Source organism: Anabrus simplex, chromosome 1 (genome assembly GCF_040414725.1).
Source record: "Anabrus simplex isolate iqAnaSimp1 chromosome 1, ASM4041472v1, whole genome shotgun sequence".
Taxonomy (NCBI): Eukaryota; Metazoa; Arthropoda; class Insecta; order Orthoptera; family Tettigoniidae; genus Anabrus; species Anabrus simplex.
In genome coordinates, this window is record NC_090265.1 from 639,435,810 (window position 1) to 639,459,204 (window position 23,395).

Below are 23,395 nucleotides of genomic sequence, written 5' to 3' on the forward strand. Positions count from 1 at the left end.
TTACCTGCGACTAAGTCTGTGGGCGTATGGGGCCCTTAACACGTAGTCTGTATCGTCACGTGTTTGTTTAGTTCACGTGACAGATCGTTCACGTGATAGGTCACGTGAAGTGTTCATGGTGGCGACATGATGTTGACAGAATTTGTGCGCGCGGGAAAAAGAAAACCAGGCACTCTCTAATGGCCATGACAGCTTTAAGGTTGACACATTTTGTTATTATTTAATTTTAAGTGTTGCCCTCGAATTATTACAAATTCCTTACGAGGAAATGCACTTTACTGAATATAACTATTACATAGTGTAGAGGTTATGTTTCGTTTCGATCGTTGCGGAGGGCTGTTCTAGGATAGAAACCGAAGTCACGGGGTTTATCGCCCAACCTCCGCGGATCAAACCTGTTTCAGTTCTATGCTAAGAGCATGTGTACAAACTTTGTTGCAGCCATATAAAGGCTGTATTTCGCAACCGCGAGTGAAAGTATCTCTAGCATGAGCGAAGCTAGCCACAGCAAGTGCTATTTTGATAGTTTTTCTCTCTTTGATTTTCGAATTTGTATATGATCGACCCAATGCTTATTTTCAGTACCGGTAGCTAGTTCTTAGACGTAAACATCCACCTGTCAAAGGTTTTTTTGTATTTTTTTGTATCATTAAATACATCCTCTTGAATGTCGTTCTGTTGGTTCAGTGTTGTCAAAACATTGATTTGTATATACTAATTTGTTAAGATTTTAAACATTCCATACCCCTCATTGATTGCTTTAATTCAAGAATCTAGTATCAGATGAATTCCCTTTCATTACATGATGCCCATACTTAGGAGATTTCCGGCACCATCTTTTTCGAGCACATTGCCTATTTGAAAAATAAATTACTTTTAATATTATCTACAATCAAATACAGTGTATTGAAAAAGATGTCAGCCAAAGAATAGGAAATTATTCAACTCCCCTCACAACCAGGTAATTAGTTGTGCGCTCAATGCCGGGTGGCTGTGAGATCACAGCTCAGTGAGAATTTCTAAGCTTTTAGCCAGAAACCAGGAACTCTGCCTTTTGCGCATGCGTGCCCAACTTTTCCGATAGGCTGTGGAAACAACAGCCAAGACATCACTTCACAGCGATTCTTCGTTCGACCACAGAGAGGCAGCACTAGTCACACTTGCATTATGACCGATATGAAAACATGGCACTTGACTCAGCGGTAGTATTTAAGAGGGGATCGCTCAAAGCGAACGGGGAAACAAGATCCTATAGAGCTGTTCCCGCTATATCTTTTAATACCAAAGAGGATAGAATAATACCAACTTGCCTATTCCATAGCCACATTCGTAAATCGATGAAGTATAAAAAATGTACTTTTTATGTTGTCAAAATAAGGACATGATATTGTGAGTTTCTTTAATTAAAATGTCTAGTTTATAAATGTCACTGTAAAAACATAACATATAATTTTGCATTACGACGTTGCTGGTTTTATTTCAATGATTTTGGTAACATTGGGAAGTTCTGTTTTTGCGTGCTCCCTCCAAGTGTTTGAGTTCATGAATAGTTTGCCATTGCAGGTGTTATTGTGTGTTTAATTATATAGTTTTATAGTTCTTTTGTGAGAAATTTGTATATGTGTTAGCGTTGTTTGCATATTCGTTCAGTGTGGAAAACTCAGTTGAGTGCCTCTTGAAAACCACATACCAGTATGTTTCTAAATATTTTTATTTTTTGGAGGGGGGATAGGTTACAGCACACAACTGATTTTCTGCACCAGCTGCCACTGCTTATAATGTGTGTAAAATATAAGAGTGCAGTGTGAACTATGAAAATAATGTTGGTTACTGCAAATGCCATCATAAGAACAGAATTATAGAAAACAATTATAGGAAGCATAAAACATAACCTTTGTACTGGTGTGTCTTGTTACATGACTGGATATATCATTTTCAAGGAAGCAGGTCAAGATGCAAAAGTGGCAGGATGTCTGTAGTCATGTTAAAATAAATTTAAAAAAAAATGAATGTAGGCCTACGACTAAGGATGTGAATTTGAGTAGTACTGTAATAATTATCTATTGTAAACATGTTGCTGTTTCTGGATGGATGAACTCTTTTTGCATCTTGCTCTCTTGCCACAAGCCAGAGGAAGCAAAATGTGGCTCCTGATGAAGTCGGTCTGCTTTATGACTGTGATAGTAGGCTGTAGAAGCTGCCAAGTAATGACATTTGGAGCACATCTAGTGCATCTGGAGGATATGAAATGTGCTGTTCATAGGGCAAATAGCTTTTTCTGGTCCAGTGAGGAAAGCAGTGGCAAACTATACCTCATTTTTCATTGTGCCTTGTATGACTCACGTTAGGTGGTGCTATTTTAATGATCCAAGCAGCCATGGGGCAGTTGACCCAACAGAAAATTATCGATGTACTGGTATATCAGATGTGCTAGAGAAACCTACTTGCAGTAACTTTAAAATAACGGGTTAGTGAAAATGATTTTTTTTCAGGAAACAGTGTAAAAAGTTAATGTATTGAATTTCTGCTCAAGATGACTGTGTACGGAGATGTCCCTTTGCAAGGAATTTGCATTATGAGAAATATTGAATTTTGTTTGAGGTGTTGGACCTGTGAGGCCCGTGTTATTCATTAAAGGGTCACATGATTCTCGCCCTCTGTCTACATAGTTTTTGAAGGATTCTAAAATTTCCTGTTTTGTTTGAAATATTCTGCTGTATTCTGTTTTGATACCGTATATTTAAAAAGTCAGCTTCTTGAAGACTGTGACTTGTAGCAGTTATTATAAATACAGAAGTGATGTACCAAGTTTAGGATTTATTTTCTTTTATGGCATGTTAACGTGGAGTAAATGGTGTACACATGCAAGCACCAAGTAAATGGGAAGATAATATATACCTATAATTTTGTGTGGCTATTGCGGCATATGCCTTGTATGGGGAAATTGCCTGTTATTGTGGCGGAGGGTAATGTTACGTGTGTGCGGGTTGATGAGCTTTATGTTAGGCAGGGATGCTGGGTACACCACCAAAACCCAGGCCTCGAGTCAGTTGAATGAATCATTTAAGATTAAAATCCCTGACCTGACCCTCTAAATTGAAGGCCACTATGGTGACCATGGAGCTGGACAATGGGAAGATGAAAAGAGGAAGTGTAGTAATATTACGGGTTTAGTCACATATTGTCTCTGATCTGCAAAGCCTTCCTTTGTAATTGGTTGGTGCATGGTTACACGCGTGTCATTTACAACAGTAAAACTATTTGCCACCAGTTATAGTTTCTTAGTCTCTTATACTGAAAAAATGAGTTACTTTAAATTAATTTAGTTACATTTCTAACTTTGGTCATCACAGTATTATGCAAATTGTTGTGGATTATCCATGCATCTACTTACACACAAAAAACAAAACAAAACAAACAAACAAAACCAACCCTCTCTCATTGCATTGTCCCTTGAAAGGAAAATCTCTTCTATTATTCATGGTGTCAAAATACATGGAAGTAATATTGTAGAGAGACAGTATTGTGGGGATGTTAAGAATAATTTGACCAAAAATTCATTCTGGGGTTTTTGCCTTGGAGGATTCTTCAGACCTTGCTCTATAAGAAGCATGTTAATTTTGTCACTTTGTAACAGTTTTAAATATCTTGAGGGCATATTTTTTAAAGAGCCAGAAAATAGGGTAATTTGTGTTACATTTTGAGGGTATACTTATAAGATTGGCAGCAGTTAGTGGTAATAATTTCATTCATAATATGAATACAGTAGTTTCTAACATCAAAATTTCAGTCATTTCTAATCTCCATATAAACTGTATATAACACTATACAGAAACATTGGTTCTGTTCTTATATATGTACCTACATCTCTTTCTTTTTTTCTTGTTTTTGCAGCCTATCATACTTAATCGAGTTATCTATCCTGTGAGTGATTGCGTTCATGGTAAGTAAAATCTGTCTTAATTTTCTTAATGATGTACAAACTAGAAAACAAAAAAATCAGCATCTGTATACAGTATGATTGATTCTTTTGGGTTTTAGATTGGTTACTGGAACTCGTATAAACGCTTCATTGTTGCCTCTATCTGATTAATGTCCCACCGGCAATGGTTGACCTTACTACGGTATGGAAAGACATTGCAGATGTATTTTGTTGCCACACCTGCAGTCCAGAGTTTGAGTCCATAATTGTTGGGTTTGCTTGTCATAAAATATGTAAATCTGCACCTGGTTTTGCTGGAAAGTAACTGTTCATCGACTGTTATATTTTCACTTGGGCAGGAACAGTGAAGGCAATTTTCCACAAATTTATCCCAGATTTCAGAGACCTGTTAGTTAGCAGCACTCAGCTCGGGTTGATTTCTCGTTGAAATGGATGAATCTGAGAAGCTCTCGCGATCTTTCCCTGGACATTGTGTCCTTCATGAATTGCTGTCCACAACAACGCGACCATAGATAATCCACAGACACGCCTTTTGAACACAGAACACCCTGGGTATACATGATGGCAATCATGGCCTTCAACTCGAGTGACATGGTCCAGTCCATTTTCTTGAGTTCTTCCTGAGTGTTTGCTTCTCTGTGTAGCTTTATTATTAGACGAAGCACCGATTCATCAAAGAGAAGATGAAAGGTACTAATGACAAGAGTCGTCAACTCTGTGGTAAGCATATGTTTTGGGACCTTCCCACTCTTTCAGGACGTTTACTGCAGCCCGGCCTTCCAGATGAAGGGTTTGAATCCAAGACCTCCCATTTGGTTCCGCTTCGAGCGACTATCTTCACTGATGAAATTCTCCTCTAAGTGCTTCGAGTAGTACTAGTGGGCTTATTTGCTAATAATAATAATAATAATAATAATAATAATAATAATAATAATAATCTGGCTATATTTAAAGTACGTAGTTTGTCAGCCTGTTTTCCTTGTTATTTTACAATTAGGATATCCCTAAGTAGAATTATAGTGTAGTTATTTTATCAGTTATTATTTTGCATGTTTTATTGATGTGCAATCCTTGTGTAGAGTAATTTATTTATTATTTATTAAAAGAAAATGTTATTTTATTCTTGCTGATATTTTTGTATTATTTTATATTTCTGCGATGAAGATGAACGAATTGCTGAGGAATGCTGGTGTAAGTGGGAATAAAGGAGTACGAGGGAATAATTAAGTTTTTAAAGGAGGAGAAGGACGTAGGTGACAACACGGAAGATAAGTGGGCTGATATATCGAGATGAAGGTAAGTGAGGGCTAAGGGATCTGGTGAGTGGGAGATTTCAGGACAAATATTGGTGAGGAGTTGGAATGAGACACTGCTGGAATAACAGCAGAGAAAAGATCGGGAACAGGGAATTGTGAGGAAGTAAGATGAAAGGGAAAGGTATGAAAGTGAAACATAAAATATAAGGTGGGAAGAGGGAGGTGGATTAGGGTCATGAGAGGGAGGAAGTGCTGGGGGAAGTGAGTTATGCAGCCATTTGATAAGGTAAGGGAGATCAGGAGGGGGTGTAGTGTTGAGGCTCTGGTCATTGCAGACTCTATTGTTGGGCATCCGGGGGAAGAGGGGAGGAATGGAAACCAGGGTAGAGTGTTATCCAGGAATGAAGTTAAGGCAGATGTGGTGGAAAGTGGAAGGGGTTGATGAGGGTAAGATGAAGGCAGTAGTTTTGCACATTGATACCGGCAATGCAAGACAAGCAGAAATAGGTACCAACATGTGAAATGACAGTGTGGGAGAAATTTAATGGTGTAGGGATTATTATCTGTGGGGTATTGTGTAGGAGGAATACTAACTGGAGGGTAATAGGGGATTTAAGTGAGAGTATGGAGTGGATTTGAGGAGAACTGAGTTTGAGGTTTGTAGTTTTTTTTCCTATTGGCTTTACGTTGCACCGACACAGATAGGTCTTATGGTGACGATGGGTCCGGAAAAGGCTAGGACTGGGAAGGAAGCGGCCGTGGCCTTAATTAAGGTACAGCCCCAGCATTTGCCTGGTGTGAAAATGGGAAACCACGGAAAACCATCTTCAGGGCTGCCGACAGTGGGGTTCGAACCACTTATCTCCTGAATACGGGATACTGGCCGCACTGAAGCGACTGCAGCTGTCGAGCTTGGTGGTTTGTAGATTCTAATAGATGGATAGGAGATAGAGATCTGTGCTCTGATGGCCTTCACTTGAACGGCAGGGTTATGTGTAAGTTAGGAAGTTTATTTAGAATATTTATAGGGAGGTAAATTTATGGTAACAGGGTGGACCAGGGACATGAAAACGGAAGACTCCCTAGTCCTCGAATAATCTTAATAGCGTTGGGGTTGGAAAAGAACAGGAGTTGTCCAAGGGAGGTCAGATAGGATAGATGAAAGTGAGGAGCCTGGCACAGGTAGGCGGAAGCAATGCCACGACTCAGTTAAGGGCACTGTGGTCTCCAACCCGCGCTCCAAAGTTGAGAGTCCCTGGGGCCCCTATTAGTCATTTCTTACGACAGGCAGGGGATACCGTGAGTGTTATTCTACCGCCCCCTCCCGCAGGGGGCGCAGTGATGAGAGTACAGTACAGTGAGGTGGAAGGCATAAAGTTGTTGGTGTAAAACTGTAGAAGTATAATAAAGAAACAATTAGAATTAAGTAATTTAATAGATGTATATTTACCAGATGTTATACTAGGAGTTGAATCCTGGCTGGGTACGGACATTTTCTCAAAGATCTGGAGTGTTTATCGCAGAAGCAGGGTGTGAATGGTAAGGTAGAGAGTATTCATACTGATGAAAGAACAATTTGTAAGTTTTGGAAAAGTTACGGATGCAGAACATGAAATTCTAGGGTAAATGATCATCTCTAAAGATAGTAGGCAATTTAACATATTTAGGGTGTACAGACTTGGAAGGAAGCGATGCAGGCACTGATGCAAAGTTATGTGTCAAGATAGGAACGACACAGAAAGGAAAGTGATTGTAATGGGTGTTCTCAGTTTACCAATGTTAGCTGGGAAGGTGAATTACAGATAGCATGATCAAAAAAATAGTAAATACACTGATGACCAGACACCAGATTTTAAAGGGTATACTATTCATGGACAAAAAGGGAAGTCATAGGCAAAAAGGAAAGGAATTGTATACTCTCTCAAAAGATAATTATTTTTAATTGAAAACACTCTTCAGCACATTCATGGATACACAGAGAGCACACAGTCTTACATTTACTTTTTTTAATTCCTCTTAAAATAAAAATCACCACAACATACAGAAAGTGTTGTATTTGATCACATTCCACATTTCCTTATGTTTGAAAGTCAGATTCTGCCTGTTTGGATGCAGTATCTATTTCCTGTTTGAATGCAGTATCTTTATGAACAGGAAATAACCACTCAGCATTAACTAAAAGCAATGGTGAAAATAAAGTTTTCATCCTGAACTCGAAATCAGCACACTTAATTAATTTTTTAAAGTCTGGATTGTTTGACAAGCTTTGCTTCAGTTTGTCTTTAGCAAATCCATCCAATATGTTGTTCAATATGAAACTATCTAAACACAATCATAATATACATAAATCTCCCTTTAATACTAAAATATTTAGTGGTAATCAATGAAGCAGTAATAAAATAAATTCACGACTATATCCTCTTGAACAAGAGTAAATCCCAGAATATATTATACCATGTTGACTGTAAGCATATGCTACCATATGCGACAGTAGAAAATACTATCTGTGACTGGCCTAGGGTCTGGCGGCCGATACCAAACCAGGCAAACTAAGGGAAAACCAATAGCTGCGAGCAGAGGAGTTTTCCCTTAGAAGGTTGGATAAGATGAGATCTTTGTGTGGGAAATAACACATAAATTTATCAGCTGCTGCCTTGCAGTGAGGCAGGGGACTGCCAAAGGCTAAGGGAGGCCACCCTGAAACAAAATCCTCTAGTACGTTAGGCGTAGCAAATCAGTACAGGAGTACAATGCACTTGTTTTCAAAATGAAAACAAGCCTCGGAAAGAAACATATTCTGAACATCGACAATACTTCAAGCACACTTGGAGCTAATGATGACGTTATGTCCGATGTTCATTCAAGATGGACAAGAAGAACTGATCATAGAAACAAGCTTCGGATTGGAACTTCAAACATTGACTCTTACAGGAAAATACAATGAAATCGCAGATTTAATGAACTGTAGACATATTCACATCCTAGGGCTATGTGAAACCAAATGGAAACGTTGCAACATGAGAATGTTAGAGGATAGATATAAATTATACTGGAGTTTTAATCCTGCAGTGGCGAGGAATGGAGTTGACTTTGTACTCCATTAAGACATTGATAGTGTAACAGATATCTCAGTCATCAATGAGAGATTATTCAAAGCTAAAATATGCCTAAATGGAGAAACCCAAACTGTGATGCAAGTTCATGCTCCTCCGCAGGGTTGTAGTGATGAACAAAAAGCAAGCTCCCTAGAAAAAGTAGAGGACATTATTGATGAAGAGAACATAATGATAATTGGGGATTTTAACCCTCGAACCGGTAGCTGACGATAGATCGGCAGGTGCGCGCCTATCTCAACTGCTGCTGACGATAGATTGTCAGGTCAACTCTACCAGTAAATATGGCTAGAAGAAGTAATAAATATTTCCATTAGATGGCATCATTTATCAGGCATGTTTTTCTGTGGAATGTTTAATGTTTCGGTGTTAAATACATCCATTTACCTTTGATATCTTTGAAATAAAGGTTGCAATTCGTACAGCTTGAAACACATGTTGACTTTGTTGTAACTTGCTTTTGTTGTTTACTGTGTGTTATGCACACATGATGGCTACATTTTTGGATTTCAGTGATGAAGGTATTGTAATAGAATTAAATAAATCTGTAAATTCAAGGCCCGCTGCAGCAGAATGGACAAGTGTGCCTCCTGAGGTAGGTTATTAACACCCACCTGTTAGACCTCTATCAGTTACCGTACATTTTATTGAATAATTCCTAAAGTATTAACTCTACTCACTTAAAATGTGTCTACATAGCATCAGAATTAATTTCTCTATATATTGTAGAGAAATTAATTCTGATGCTATGTATATATATATATTTAACATTTTCAGAAAAACTGATTAGTAATTTATATTTGATGTGTAGGCATAAGTTAAAAGAATAATTGATTTTTGAGGGGTATTTAAAGGGTGCAAAATTAAAAACTATTACAGTGAGAGTAAATGCAAACCCCTCTTCAAATGGTCCAGTTCATGCTGAATGTTTTGGTGTATTTTATGTCTATAATCTGTGAATAATACATCTGTCAGAGTGATATACATCAGGTAATGCAAATGTGTGTGCACTCCCACCAGTTACAGCTATTTCAACTACTGGTTTGAGGTTTAATGCCCAGGTAGGAAGTGATATGTCAGGTTATGAAGGAATTATTGGTCCATATGGATTTGGTAATAGAAATGAGAAGGGCAAATGTCTGCTTGATCTATGTACACAAAACCACATTCTGGTGAAGAACTCGTGGTTTCAGAAACAGAATAGCCACAAGATATTGAGATATAGCTGGGATGGTCAGTGTAGATCAGTGATAGACCTTATCGTCACAGATAGACCAAGTGGAGAAAAGGTGCATGATGTAAAAGTGATACCTAGTGAGAGCCTTGATAGTGACCATAGACTCCTCATTGCAGACCTAAGGGTCACCAAACCTACTATTAAAGTAAACAAGAAGAAAAAACCATGAATTAAACACTAGAAATTGAATGATCTGGAAGTCAAACAGCAGTTTCAAGAAGAAATCAGAGCTAAAATACCAATAACAGTCACAAAGAAAGGTAATGAAGAATGGAATGGTTTTAAGGCAAGTCTGGTTGGTAGCGCAGATAAAATACGTGGAAGAACAAGCAGAGAGTTACAGAGAAAAGAGCATCTTGGTGAAATGATAAAAGTGAAAGAAGCCATAATGAAAAGGAATAAAGCCAAAAAAAGCAGTTGATGTTGCTAAGTCTGACAGAAGAATCAACTGCGACCGAATAGACAACAATAAATTGGAAGAGATGGCGAAATAATATAGATGCAGGAAGTTGGAAGTTATGAGAAGAAAAAGAGTAAAGTTCAGAAGAATTTACAACTAAACAGAAATAAGACAGTACAGGGAATAAGAATATGATATATGGAATAGCAAAAAGTAAAAGATCAGATAAAGAAGCAATTACAGCTTTGGAGATAGCAGATGAGAATATAGTTTGCAATGTGAAAGATATCAGGGATACAATGGGACATTATTTTGACAAACCCCTAAATGACCCTAATGAGATCACTGTTGAGGATGTAGGTTGGAAAACAATAGAGGAAGATATCCCAATTACATGAACAGAAGTAGAGCAAGCTCTCTCCATTATGATGAGAAGTGGTAAGTCAGCAGGAGCTGATGAAATTACAGCTGACATGGTTAAAGCTGCTGGTCCACCAGGAATACAGTGGGTGTATAGAATTCTCAGAAGGATAACGAAATAACTGAAGATTGGAGAAAAGGGATGATAGTTCTTATCTTTAAGAAAGGGAGTAGTAGGAAAAGTGAAAATTACAGAGGCATTACCCTGCTATCACATGGCCTTAAAATTGTGGAGAAGATCATTGAAGCTAGAGTAAGGGATATACTAGGGCCTATCTTAGAAGGAACAACATGGCTTTAAGCCTGGAAGAAGCACAACAGATCTGATATTTGCTTTGAGGATGTTCGCAGAGAAGCACTTGGAAAGAGGAAAGGGCATAATTATTGTGTTTATGAACCTTGAAATAGCATATGATAATGTTCCTAGATCAACTATTTGGAAAAGTCTTAGAAAATTTGGTGTAGCGGATTACCTTATTAGGAAGATCCAAATGTTACATATTAATTGCAAAAGCTGTGTTCTATTGGAGATGGTCACTCTGAATGGTTCATTACAACCACAGGAGTACAACAGGGAATTGCTTTATCACCTCTTCTATGAATAGCAGTTATGGATACCATTTTAAAGGAACTAAAAAGAAAAGTGTTGCATACAAGCGGCACGATAATACAAAACACAACTTTAAAGTTTATTGTATTGAAGTCTTTCATACAATATGTACAAAATGAAGGGAATTTCGACTTGCTTCTTTTAATGTTGAACACGCTAGATAATAACACAAGTAGGTTGACTGTTTGTTGAAGAAATCTATATATATAAAGTAGCTTGTCCTGACTGACTGACTGATTCATCATCGCCGAGCCAAAACTACTGGACATAAAGAAATGAAAGTTTGGGGATATTTTCATATTAAGATGCAGGTGCTCGCTAAGAGAGGATTTTTGGATATTCCGTCGCTAAGGGGGTGAAAAGAGGGGTGAAATTTTAAAATGAGTGTGTCTATATCTCAAAACTTTAAAAGTTTACAGATGTGAAAATTGGTATTTAGAATCTTCTTTAAAAATAAGAAAACATGTATTTTTTTGTTTTCAGACAATCCCAATAGGAGTGGTGAAAAAGGGTGAAAAAGGGGTTGAATGCCTTTAATCAGGATACCGCTACTTATATCTCAGAAACTGAAGATATTACAGACCTCAAAATTGGTACTTTCGATCGCTGTCAAAAATAAAGAAACACATATTTTTTTGTTTTTGGAAAATCCAATTAATGCGAGGGTGAAAGGGGGGTGAATTTTTAAAATGAGTGCATCTATATCTCAAAAGTTTTAAAGTTTAGAGATGTAAAAATTGGTATTTAGAATCTTCATTAAAAATAAAGGAACACGTATTTTTTGTTTTCGGAAAATCCCAATAGGAGGGATGAAAACGGGTGAAAAATGGGTTGAATGCCTTTAAAGAGAATACTTATATCTCAGAAACCGAAGATATTACAGACCTCATAATTGGTACCTTGTATCGCTTTCAAAAATAAAGAAACACATATTTTTTGTTTTGGGAAAATCCAAATAATGGGGGTGAAAAGGGGGGATGCAATTTTTAAAATGAGTGTACCTATATCTCAAAACTTTTAAATTTTATAGATGTAAAATTGGGTATTTAGAATCTCCTTTAAAAGTAAAGAAACACGTATTTTTGGTTTTCGGAAAATCCTAATAGGAAGGTTGGAAAAGGGTGAAAAAGTGGTTGAATGCCTTTAATGAGGCTACTTATATTTCAGAACCTGAAGATATTACAGACCTGAAAATTGGTATTTGGATCTACTTTAAAAATAAAGAAACAGATATTTTTTCGTTTTTGGAGAATAAAAATAATGGGGGGTGAAAAGGGGGGGGTGAATTTTTAAAATGAGTGTGTCTACATCTTAAAACATTAAATGTTTACAGATGTAAAAATTGGTGTTTAGAATCTCCCTTAAAAATAAAGGAACACGTATTTCTTTGTTTTCTCTAAATCCCAATAGGAGGGGTGTAAAAGGGTGAATAATGGGTTGAATGCCTTTAATGAGGATACATATATCTCAGAAACTGAAGGTATTACAGAACTGAAAATTTGTAAATGGGATCTCCTTTAAAAATAAGGAAACACGTATATTTTTGCTTTTGGAAAAGTCAATTAATGGCGGTTAAACAGGAGTGGCAAATTGGGGTGAATTTTTTGAAAGACTATATCTACAGAATATCTGAGAAATGTTACAGACCTAAAAAGTGGGTATTTGGAATCTCCTGTAAGTGCAAAGAAACATAGGTGATTTGTGTTTGGAAACTCCACTTAAGGGGAACTAAAAAGGGGTGAAATTTTGAAATGAGAATTTCTACAGTATATCTCAAAAAACTTAACATGTTACACAAGTTAAAAATGGTAATTTTTTAATTCTATTAAAATAAAGAAACGTGTGTGTTTAGTTTTCGGAAATACCACTTGGGTAGTGGGGGGGGGGGTAAAAGTGACTGAAAATGGTGTCGAATTACTTTAATTAGGCTACTGATATCTCAAAAATGAAGATGTTACACACGTGAAATTTTATTTCTGGAATCTGCTTTAAAAGTAAACAAACACGTATTCTCGGAAAATCCAATGAAGGGGGTTTGGGAGGTTAAAGGATTGAAAAAATTAATTGACTTAATTGTATGAGAATACATACATCTAATAAAAACTAAATTTGTTACAGGCGTGAAAATTGGTATTTTGATCTCCTTTAAAAACAAAGAAAAGCACGTTTCTGGGGGGAAACAATCTTGGGGGGGGGGGGGGGGGCGGGAGTGAAAAGGAGTTGAATTCCTTTCATGAGGACACATAAATCAAAAACTGAAGAGGTTAGAGTGGTGATAACTGGTATTTAGAAGATCCTATCCTATTAAAGGAACAAGTATTTTTTGCCTTAATATCACTTTGTGAGGGGGGTGGTAATGTGAAAGGAAGTTAAAAAAAGTGAATTATTTTTAAGGGGATACTTGTATCTCAAAACTGAAGGGAATAAACGTGAACATTGGTATTTGGAATCTCCATTAAACATAAAGAAACACGCCTTCTTTTAGTTTTCTTTTTTTGGGGGGAGGGTAAATAAACTTAACGGCGGTGGGGTGTAAAAGAAGGTGAGACCAATTGATTTTACTGTTCATAATGTACTTATAAGGAGCCTCCGTTGCTTAGGCGGCAGCGCACCAGCCTCTCACAGCTGGGTTCCGTGTTTCAAATCCCGGTCACTCCATGTGACATTCGTGCTGGACAAAATGGAGGCGGGACAGGTTTTTCTCCGGATACTCCGGCTTTCCCTGTCATCATTCATTCCAGCAACACTGTACAATATTTCATTTCATTTGTCACTCATCGATCATTGCCCCAGAGGGGAGCTTCGGCAGCCGGCACAATTCCTATTGTCGCCGCTAGATTGGGCTTTATTCAGTCGATCTCTGATCCTGTCGAATGATAGGAAACAGGCTGTAGACTTTCGATGCACTTATTCTGATCATAAACCGACCATTTTTAATCTTTCTTAGGTTCGTTTTCAAGAGCCATCTTTTCCTTCGGAGAACGTTCTTAGATTACAGTAGATTCACCTGAGAAATGAAATATAATGAAATATAAGCTTCGGCAGCCGGCACAATTCCTATTGTCGCCGCTAGATTGGGTTTTATTCATTCCATCTCTGATCCTGTCGAATGATAGGAAACAGGCTGTAGACTTTCGATGTACTTATTCTGATCATAAACCGATCATTTTTAATCTTTCCTGGGTTCTTTTTCAACAGCCATCTTTTCCTTCGGAGAACGTTCTTAGATTACAGTAGATTCTCCTGGCATATAAATAAAAATTTAAACACATTTGAAATAAACGGTAGGAATGAGATTGGCCGTCAAATTGTTCACCTCTATATTAAGGTCAATAATACACGGAGGTATGTCATTCGTATCGCCAGAAATCCCGCACACTTGCCTACGCGCGACAATGGTGCTGGTCACATTGTCAACAATGACAATGGCAGCAGATGTAATTTACCTCCAAGTAGCGGTCTTGCATATTGCTGTGGGGTCCAGAACATATAATAATAATAATAATAATAATAATAATAATAATAATAATAATAATAATAATAATAATAATAATCTGGACCGTCGTCACATGTGCCGCCCACGCTGGAAACGGGTCCTGGACGGCTAATGACTAAGAATGCAGTCCGGCCGCGGGTTCAGTAGGCTAACCGCCAAGGCACTCAAGACGACGCCACGACAGATCCCCTGAAGGATTTGATCCATATTAAAAATGCTTATAGGAAAAGATGGCAAGGATTTAGGGACCCAACTAACTGGGTGGAATACCTGGACCTAGCCCGGGAAGTACGAAATCGATTCCTGGAAAGAAAGATTGAAAAATGGGAGGAAACTTGCCGTAACCTATTAGAAAACGAGACAGATCGCGAATTTTGGCGGTTTCTCGCAGAAAAGGAATCAGATTGCGAATTTCGGCGGATTATATATCTAAAACAATAAGCATTCAATTACAAATTTCAGTATAATACCGTAGCGAAGCACAGGTATCTTGCTAGTATATACATATGTACAACGAGATCTGTCTTGACGAGATAGAGTGCCACAAATGAGTAAAAATTTATAATAACAGATTACTATCTGAAGTTAGAGAAGTTTGGATGGAACTTGGTGCAAAGTTCTGGTTAGCAGAATGTTAGGCAGGTGAAGGCAAGTTACACGGGAGGCGGGTATCTTAAGGCATAGTTGTCCTGAGGTGAAACCTCCCGATCAGAATTCAGTCCACCTGTTCAGTACACATTTTCAAGATTGTGCCTCCGTGTCTGACATACGGTGTAACCTGATTGCTGGACACAGCTGACTGCCTGGAGAGGAGGAAACAACGCTCCAATATATACTCGTTGGCTGACGTTACATCTCATATGTCAGCGCGCTGCTGTCAACACACTCGTAGCACTGAGTAGGTTCCATGCAGGAGCGGGCTGTGGAGCTCCCAGGCGGAGGACACTACTATACCCTGCCCTCCTAATTGCACCGGACCGGGCGAGTTGGCCGTGCGCGTAGAAGCGCGCGGCTGTGAGCTTCCATCCGGGAGATAGTAGGTTCGAATCCCGCTATCGGCAGCTCCGAAGATGGTTTTCCGTGGTTTCCCATTTTCACACCAGGCAAATGCTGGGGCTGTGCCTTAATTAAGGCCACGGACGCTTCCTTCCAACTCCTAGGCCTTTCCTATCCCATTGTCGCCATAAGACCTATCTGTGTCGGTGCGACGTAAAGCCCCTAGCAAAAAAAAAATAAAATAAAAATAATTGCACCAGTATGGTGATGGCGATGCTGGGCTGGAGAGTTGGCCATGTTGGTTGTGGTGTCCGTAGTCTGGTCCGGGCGGTGGAGCGTAGAATCGTCCTGAAAAAACCCATCGTGATTAAATGGTCCAGAGCTCTTTTTTGCGATGGATTTCTTAGGGGAGACAAGGGAATCAACATCAGGTGATGGACGATAGTGGAGGCGGATCTGGTCCTGGTGGTGGCAGATGCGTTTCTCGGCTGTCTGGATGTTGTAGAGACGATGTCCCAAGGTACAGCAGATGACACCAGGGATCCAGGGAGGATTGGGCTTAAAAGTCCAGACATATACTTTGTCTGGGACGTTGAAATTAGGTTGCAAGCGATGCGGCTGGGCAGGAAGAGGCTGCAACAAAGAAAGCAATGTGCGATGAGGGCGTCCATGTAGCTTGTGAGCTGGAGTGAGGTTGTCTGTAGCAGGCATAGTCGTATATCGTCCGAGCAATTCTAATAATGCTTGGTCCTTGGTTAAACCTGAAGATACGGCTTTCTTCACGTTTTTCTTGAAAGTCTGGACAAAACGTTCAGCTTCACCATTTGATTGAGGATGAAAAGAAGGTGCCAAGATATGCCTAATGCCATTGTTGGTACAAAAGTTCTGGAATTTAGTGGCAGTAAATTGAGGTCCATTGTCTGAAATTAAGAAATGGGGTATACCTTCAGTAGTGAAAATCTTCTGAAGTGCTCGAATAGTAGCTTCCGTAGTTGTAGAATGCATTTCCACGACATAAGGAAAATTAGATAGTGAGTCTATCACGATGAGCCACATAGAGTTGAGAAAAGGTCCTGCAAAGTCTATGTGTACTCGTTCCCATGAAGAACTAGCTGGAGGCCATGGAGGGAGGTCAGATGCAGGTGCGTTCTGATGTGCTTGACATTGTTTATAGTGGAGGATGAGTTTCTCAATGTCAGTGTCATTACTAGGCCAATAACAGTGTTGACAGGCGAGTTGCTTGGTGCGTGATATTCCCCAATTACCTTCATGTAACAAGGTGAGAATTTGCTTTCGCAGACTAAGTTGGATGACCACTCGGAATAGTGTGCCTGTTTCTAATAGGATTCCTCCGGCACGGACTGGAAGACGATGATAAGGAGCAAGGCTGGTAGGAATTTTGTGTTGAAGCGGCCAACTATTGCGGATATAAGTACGAATTGTAGCTAGTGTACTAGCCTTATCTGTTGCTTTGGTGATGCAAGTGGCGTCAATAAGAAAACTGGAGACAGTTTCTTCACGTTCGATGTCTAACTGAAGGTATTCAGATTCTTGAGTATCGAAAGTGGTATCAGGACCAGCGGGTAGGTGAGAGAGAGCATCAGCATTACATTGCTGGGATGTGCTACGATATGGAATCTGATAGGAGTAATCAGAGAGAAATATTGACCATCTCTGAAGTTTCCAGAGATAATGTTCAGGGATCTTATTACCAGGATGGAATAAGTGAACAAGAGGCTTGTGATCAGTGATGATAGGGAAATAGTTACCTTACAGATATTCATTAAAGCGGCGAATGCCAAAGATAATAGCTAAGACTTCTTTCTCTATCTGAGAGTAGTGACGTTGGTGTTCGTTGAGCGCCTTGGAAGCAAAGGCTATAGGACGTTCTTGTCTGTGGCGATCCTTCTAGAAGAGAACTGCGCTGAGGCCATAATCTGATGTGTAAGTCGCTAGGGTGAGGAGCTTTACAAGGTGAAAATGAGTAAGCTTGACAGCTTGGGCAAGGGCCATGTTGATGGTCTGCCAGGCATAATGACACTGCTGAGACCAATGAAATTTAGCACCTGCTAGGAGCTGCTACTGAAGGAAAGCACGGAATGAACTTGCTATAGTAGTTACCTTTTACGAGGAAGGATTGCAGTTGCTTGAGATTCTGCGGTGCGGGCATGTTGATTGGGTCAAAATGCTAGACCTAGAGTTATAGTATTGTACGGACTTGTGACTACGCACATTTACCCTGAACTATATACATGTGTGTACATAGATTCATCATACGATAAGTAAATGTTGGTAATGGCAGAGACGTTCTGTTCGCTGGGCCGGATGCCATGTTTATCAATGATATGTTCCAGGTATTGAACTTGCGGTTGAAAGAAGGTGCATTTAGCTAGATTAGCACATAGGCCATTTTAGGAGCTGGAGATAAGATTCTTTCAGGTCCACTTTAGAGAAGAGCTGTCCACCGGCTAAACGGCGAAATAAGTCTTCAGGACGGGGAATCGGGAAAACATCTGTTTCAGTTTGAGAGTTGATTGTAGAGCGAAAATCACCACAAATGCGGATATTACCATTTGCTTTCTTAACTACGAAGAGTGATGTAGCTCATTTACTGGAGTTAACTGGAGTTACAATACTGGTTGCTAGCCATCTCTGTAGTTCTTGCTGAACTTGATCCTGAAGTGCAAGTGGGACTGGACGTGCCTTAAAGAAGCGAGGCTTGGCTCCTGATTTAAGCTGTATATGATCTATGTATCCTGTGGCTGTGCCTACAGTGGAGTCGAAAACTTCCGGAAATTGGTCTAGTAGATGAGTAACATCTGAGGTAGGCTGTAATGCAGAAACAATATTGACATTGTCATGTATCTGAAATCCGAATAAGTTGAAGAGATTCATGCCTAGAATGTTGGATGCAGTGTAGTTGTTGACAACCAGTATGGTAACTACTTTATGAATGTCCTTGTAACTTCCTGGAATAGTGATTTTCCTTTAATGTCAATCTTCTTCTTGTTAAAAGTAACAAGCTGGACATCAGCGGGGAGAATGACGGCGATCCTAAGCTGTGATAGGTAGCAAAATTGATAAGGGAGACAGGCGATCCAGTGTCCAGTTGAAAATTAGTCGAGTGATCCGGGAAAGTGATTGAAATGACGATCTTGCTAGAATTGGTTGTAGATAGAATGAGGTTTATTTGATCAACTTCAATGTCCTGTATTTTCTTCTGAGTAGTTTTCTTCATAGGAGGAGGACGTTCAGGGCGGGACTTACTCTGACAGACAGTCTTGATATGCCCTATTTTATGACAGCGATCACAGGTTGACTTGAAAAATCGGCAGTCACGGCTTTCGTGATGTTGAAAACATCCTCCGCGTGAAGGCAGGAGTTTCGGAGGTTGCTTAGGAATGCGTGTCTTCTGAGAAGAGCGAGAATAAACCTGGCTGGAGCACTTCGAAATGAGCGAGCTGACCTGGTGGTTCGAAGAAGCAGAATGCTTGCTGGCTGTATGAGGGACCTGAGCTACTTCGTATTTGTTAGCTATCTCAGCTGCAGTCTTAGTAGTCATTTCATAGACTGTGGCAATACACTGTACTTCTTCTAAGGAAGGGTTACTGCTTTTGACAGCGACGAAATGTATTTAGTCTTGTGGCGTATGGAGAATGACCATGTCTCGAATGAGTGAGTCAGTATATGGCGTGCCACAACCATCCTTAGAACAGACAAACTTGCAGCTCTTGGCAAGACCACGTAATTCCGCAATCCATTCTGTGCGAGTCTGGTGCGGTTTCATTCGGCATTGAAAAAAATTATAGCGAGCTGCTACAATGTGGGGATCCTTAGAATATTGCTCATTGAGGCGAGCTAGGAGATGAGCAAAAGGAACTTCCGATATCTGTTCTTCTGGACTTAATTTCTGCACTAATTCGCAGGTTGCATTTCCTACAGAACTGAGGAAGAGAGCTCGTAGGTGCTTCTCATCTGTAATGGCATGACAGATGAAGTACTGTTTTAAGCGAGCGGGGTCAAAGGAAGTAAATGCAGGAACGGCATTACTCAGTTGGGATGTAGAGAGAGCCTGAAGGGCCATAATTAATGCTGATTGCTGCTGCTGCATAAATTGTTATTGCTGCTGTTGTAACGCCTGTAGTATAGCTGCTAATTGTTCTGTATTCGCCATGCTTGCGTATAAGATGTATGACACAGTTGGCACGACTTGTCAAGCAGGGTGTAGTAGAATGAGCTGTGCGAAGGCAAGCTGGAAGCATGACCGTCAGCGGAAGTGCCTGTGCGGAGAATGACCTCACGGTAGAAACAAGTGCTGTGTGTCCTTGACGTGAAATGTTGCCTGGCGTTAGATGCCCAAAGCTGGCTGTTCGACTGGGTGCACACACTTGAAATAAATCTTGAAATTTGTAAGATTGGAATATACACTGACTGACAGAGCAAATGCAACACCAAGAAGGAGTGGTTCGAAAGGGATGAAAGTTGGGGAAAAAAACAGAGACGGCACGGACGAATAATTGATGTTATTTCAAACCGATATGCAGGTTACACAATGCGCACGGCATCGACTCAGTAGGATGTAGGACCACCGCGAGCGGCGATGCACGCAGAAACACGTCGAGGTACAGAGTCAATAAGAGTGCGGATGGTGTCCTGAGGGATGGTTCTCCATTCTCTGTCAACCATTTGCCACAGTTGGTCGTCCGTACGAGGCTGGGGCAGAGTTTGCAAACGGCGTCCAATGAGATCCCACACGTGTTCGATTGGTGAGAGATCCGGAGAGTACGCTGGCCACGGAAGCATCTGTACACCTCGTAGAGCCTGTTGGGAGATGCGAGCAGTGTGTGGGCGGGCATTATCCTGCTGAAAAAGAGCATTGGGCAGCCCCTGAAGGTACGGGAGTGCCACCGGCCGCAGCACATGCTGCACGTAGCGGTGGGCATTTAACGTGCCTTGAATACGCACTAGAGGTGACGTGGAATCATATGCAATAGCGCCCCAAACCATGATGCCGCGTTGTCTAGTGGTAGGGCGCTCCACAGTTACTGCCGGATTTGACCTTTCTCCACGCCGACTCCACACTCGTCCTCGTCTGCGGTGACTATCACTGACAGAACAGAAGCGTGACTCATCGGAGAACACGACGTTCCGCCATTCCCTCATCCAAGTCGCTCTAGCCCGGCACCATGCCAGGCGTGCACGTCTATGCTGTGGAGTCAATGGTAGTCTTCTGAGCGGTCGCCGGGAGTGCAGGCCTCCTTCAACCAATCGACGGGAAATTGTTCTGGTCGGTATTGGAACAGCCAGGGTGTCTTGCACATGCTGAAGAATGGCCGTTGACGTGGCGTGCGGGGCTGCCACCGCTTGGCGGCGGATGCGCCGATCCTCGCGTGCTGACGTCACTCGGGCTGCGCCTGGACCCCTCGCACGTGCCACATGTCCCTGCGCCAACCATCTTCGCCACAGGCGCTGCACCGTGGACACATCCCTATGGGTATCGGCTGCGATTTGACGAAGCGACCAACCTGCCCTTCTCAGCCCGATCACCATACCCCTCGTAAAGTCGTCTGTCTGCTGGAAATGCCTCCGTTGACGGCGGCCTGGCATTCTTAGCTATACACGTGTCCTGTGGCACACGACAACACGCTCTATAATGACTGTCGGCTGAGAAATCACGGTACGAAGTGGGCCATTCGCCAACGCCGTGTCCCATTTATCGTTCGCTACGTGCGCAGCACAGCGGCGCATTTCACATCATGAGCATACCTCAGTGACGTCAGTCTACCCTGCAATTGGCATAAAGTTCTGACCACTCCTTCTTGGTGTTGCATTTGCTCTGTCAGTCAGTGTATGTCACTGCACAAAAGCAGAAGTGTTGGCGATGTAATTTCGTCCTAGTGAGCGGAGTGAACATAAGGTGGTATTGTGGCAATAATGGAGCTTGTTCCGTCCTAAGGTTGTTAATGATGGTTTTAAAACTCCCTGAACGCTCTCAGACTTCCAGCACACTCTATCACTTTGGTATTCAGCACTCCTATAAAGTTGTGCAACCCAAGTGCTCCCAAGCTGTACTGTTGCACTTAAAACATTGTTAAAATTTTCTTTTATCACTTTTGAGAGTTTTAATATAAAAATTAAAATTTGTGAAAAGAATTTCATATAGGGGGAGTTGCAGGCATTGTTATAGCACGTCTCTACTCTATATCGCATTGTGAAGTTTAATGGACACCTGCTTTCTTTTTCCAATACATGTACCATACTATTAATGTTGTCCTTGTCTTTTCATGCACTGCTGCCAAATGTTCTTAAATATTAAGTACGGAAATATTGACAAGTAGTAATAGATCATAGTACAACATGAAAAGCTGCCATGTACACTTCCTTCCCACTCCTAGCCCTTTCCTCCCCCATTGTCGCCATAATACCTATCTGTTCCTGTGCAGCATAAAACAGATTCAAGAAAGAAACCTGTAAAAAAAAAAAAAAAGTCTCAAAGACCCTTCAAAGGGATGACAAAAATTAAAGGAAATGTTGCACATATTTTCTTTTGATGCATTCTATATCACAAGATACATGAAATAGCTGTTATATCCAGTTGAAACTTTTATAATAACTAAATAAGTATTATGATCTATGAGAATAGCTCGTTACAATTCAGTAAATAAAAATAATTTTCATCTGTACATCAAAAAGTTCCTCTCCTAAGAAAATGTTTGTTTTTAATGTTAAAAGGGAGATTAAAGCTTGAAAGACATCAAGGACAAATGAAAATCTCGAGGCTGTTTCCAGTCATTCGACCGATTCAGAAATGAAATGAATGAAGCCCCCATCTGGTGGCGAGGATGGGAATCGTGCAGGCTGCTCTTCTTGGGCAATGATTATTGACTGACAGACGAAATGAAATGATATTGGAGAGTGTCGCTGGAGTAAAAGATGACCGGAAAAACCGGAGTAGCCGGAGAAAAACCTGTCCTGCCTCGGCTTTGTCCAGCACAAATATCACATAGAGTGACTGGGATTATATCAAGGACAATTTGAATTTATTTTTAGAAGAATTCTAAACATGATGGCTTTAGAGGACAAGGGACTTGTGTAGCCATGAGTAAGTATGAGCTGATGTTTGCAGTGCAGCAAATGAAAACAAACTGAGCATTCATTACATCTTGCTTTCATATCAGTAGTGATAATTAGGACCCAGATTCACATGCACTAAAAACTCCAAAATTATGCATGCACTAAAAATATTGAAAATATGCACCAAATATAAAACAAAAATACTCTTACCAAACGCATTATTTATTTTTAACTCGGTGTTAAATTGATGAAACATGTTTCATTCCTTGCAGAATGATGCATGGCATTAGGTTATCAACAGTTTTTCAATGTTTTCAGGAGTCAAAGACTTTCTGTTGTCAGATAGAATTAATTTATACTCTGAAAATGATCGTTCTACGTCGATGGACATAACTGTACAAGTATTGTCCACTGGCACTGACTGCTCAGAATATTCTTCTGGCAAAGACTACCTGATTCCACTTAGGTAGTAGCTTATGGATTGAGTCTTCTTTAGTCCTGGGTTTGAGTTCAACACCGCACTGAGTTTCCTTTAAAATTTTTCTCCACTTTCAACAGGAATGCCATTTATAAAACTAACGGTGTTTTGAATGAACAGAAGGGATTCGTGTAGGGGTGCACAGCGAGTTTCTAGGTCCTTAATCATGTTCGAAAGACGAATAATGCACATTGATGAAACTGATATCTTTATATACAGTTTCAGATTCAAATGCGCACTTTGCATCACAAACACACACAGTATGACTATTTATTTATTTATTTATTTATTTATTTATTTATTTATTTATTTATTTATTTATTTATTTATTTATTTATTTATCGTATGATGAATGTATGTATGTACATATAT

General features: G+C 40.1%; 1 protein-coding gene across 1 annotated transcript in view; it reads left to right on the plus strand.

The window, feature by feature from the left end:
- The window catches only part of LOC136884538 (uncharacterized), a 399,078-nt gene that overhangs the window by 64,256 nt on the left and 311,427 nt on the right, over positions 1-23,395 (plus strand). Inside the window, exon 3 of the mRNA XM_067156823.2 lies at positions 3,895-3,943. Within this exon, the coding sequence (XP_067012924.2) occupies positions 3,895-3,943 (49 nt within the window). The remainder of the gene's footprint in view (positions 1-3,894; positions 3,944-23,395) is intronic.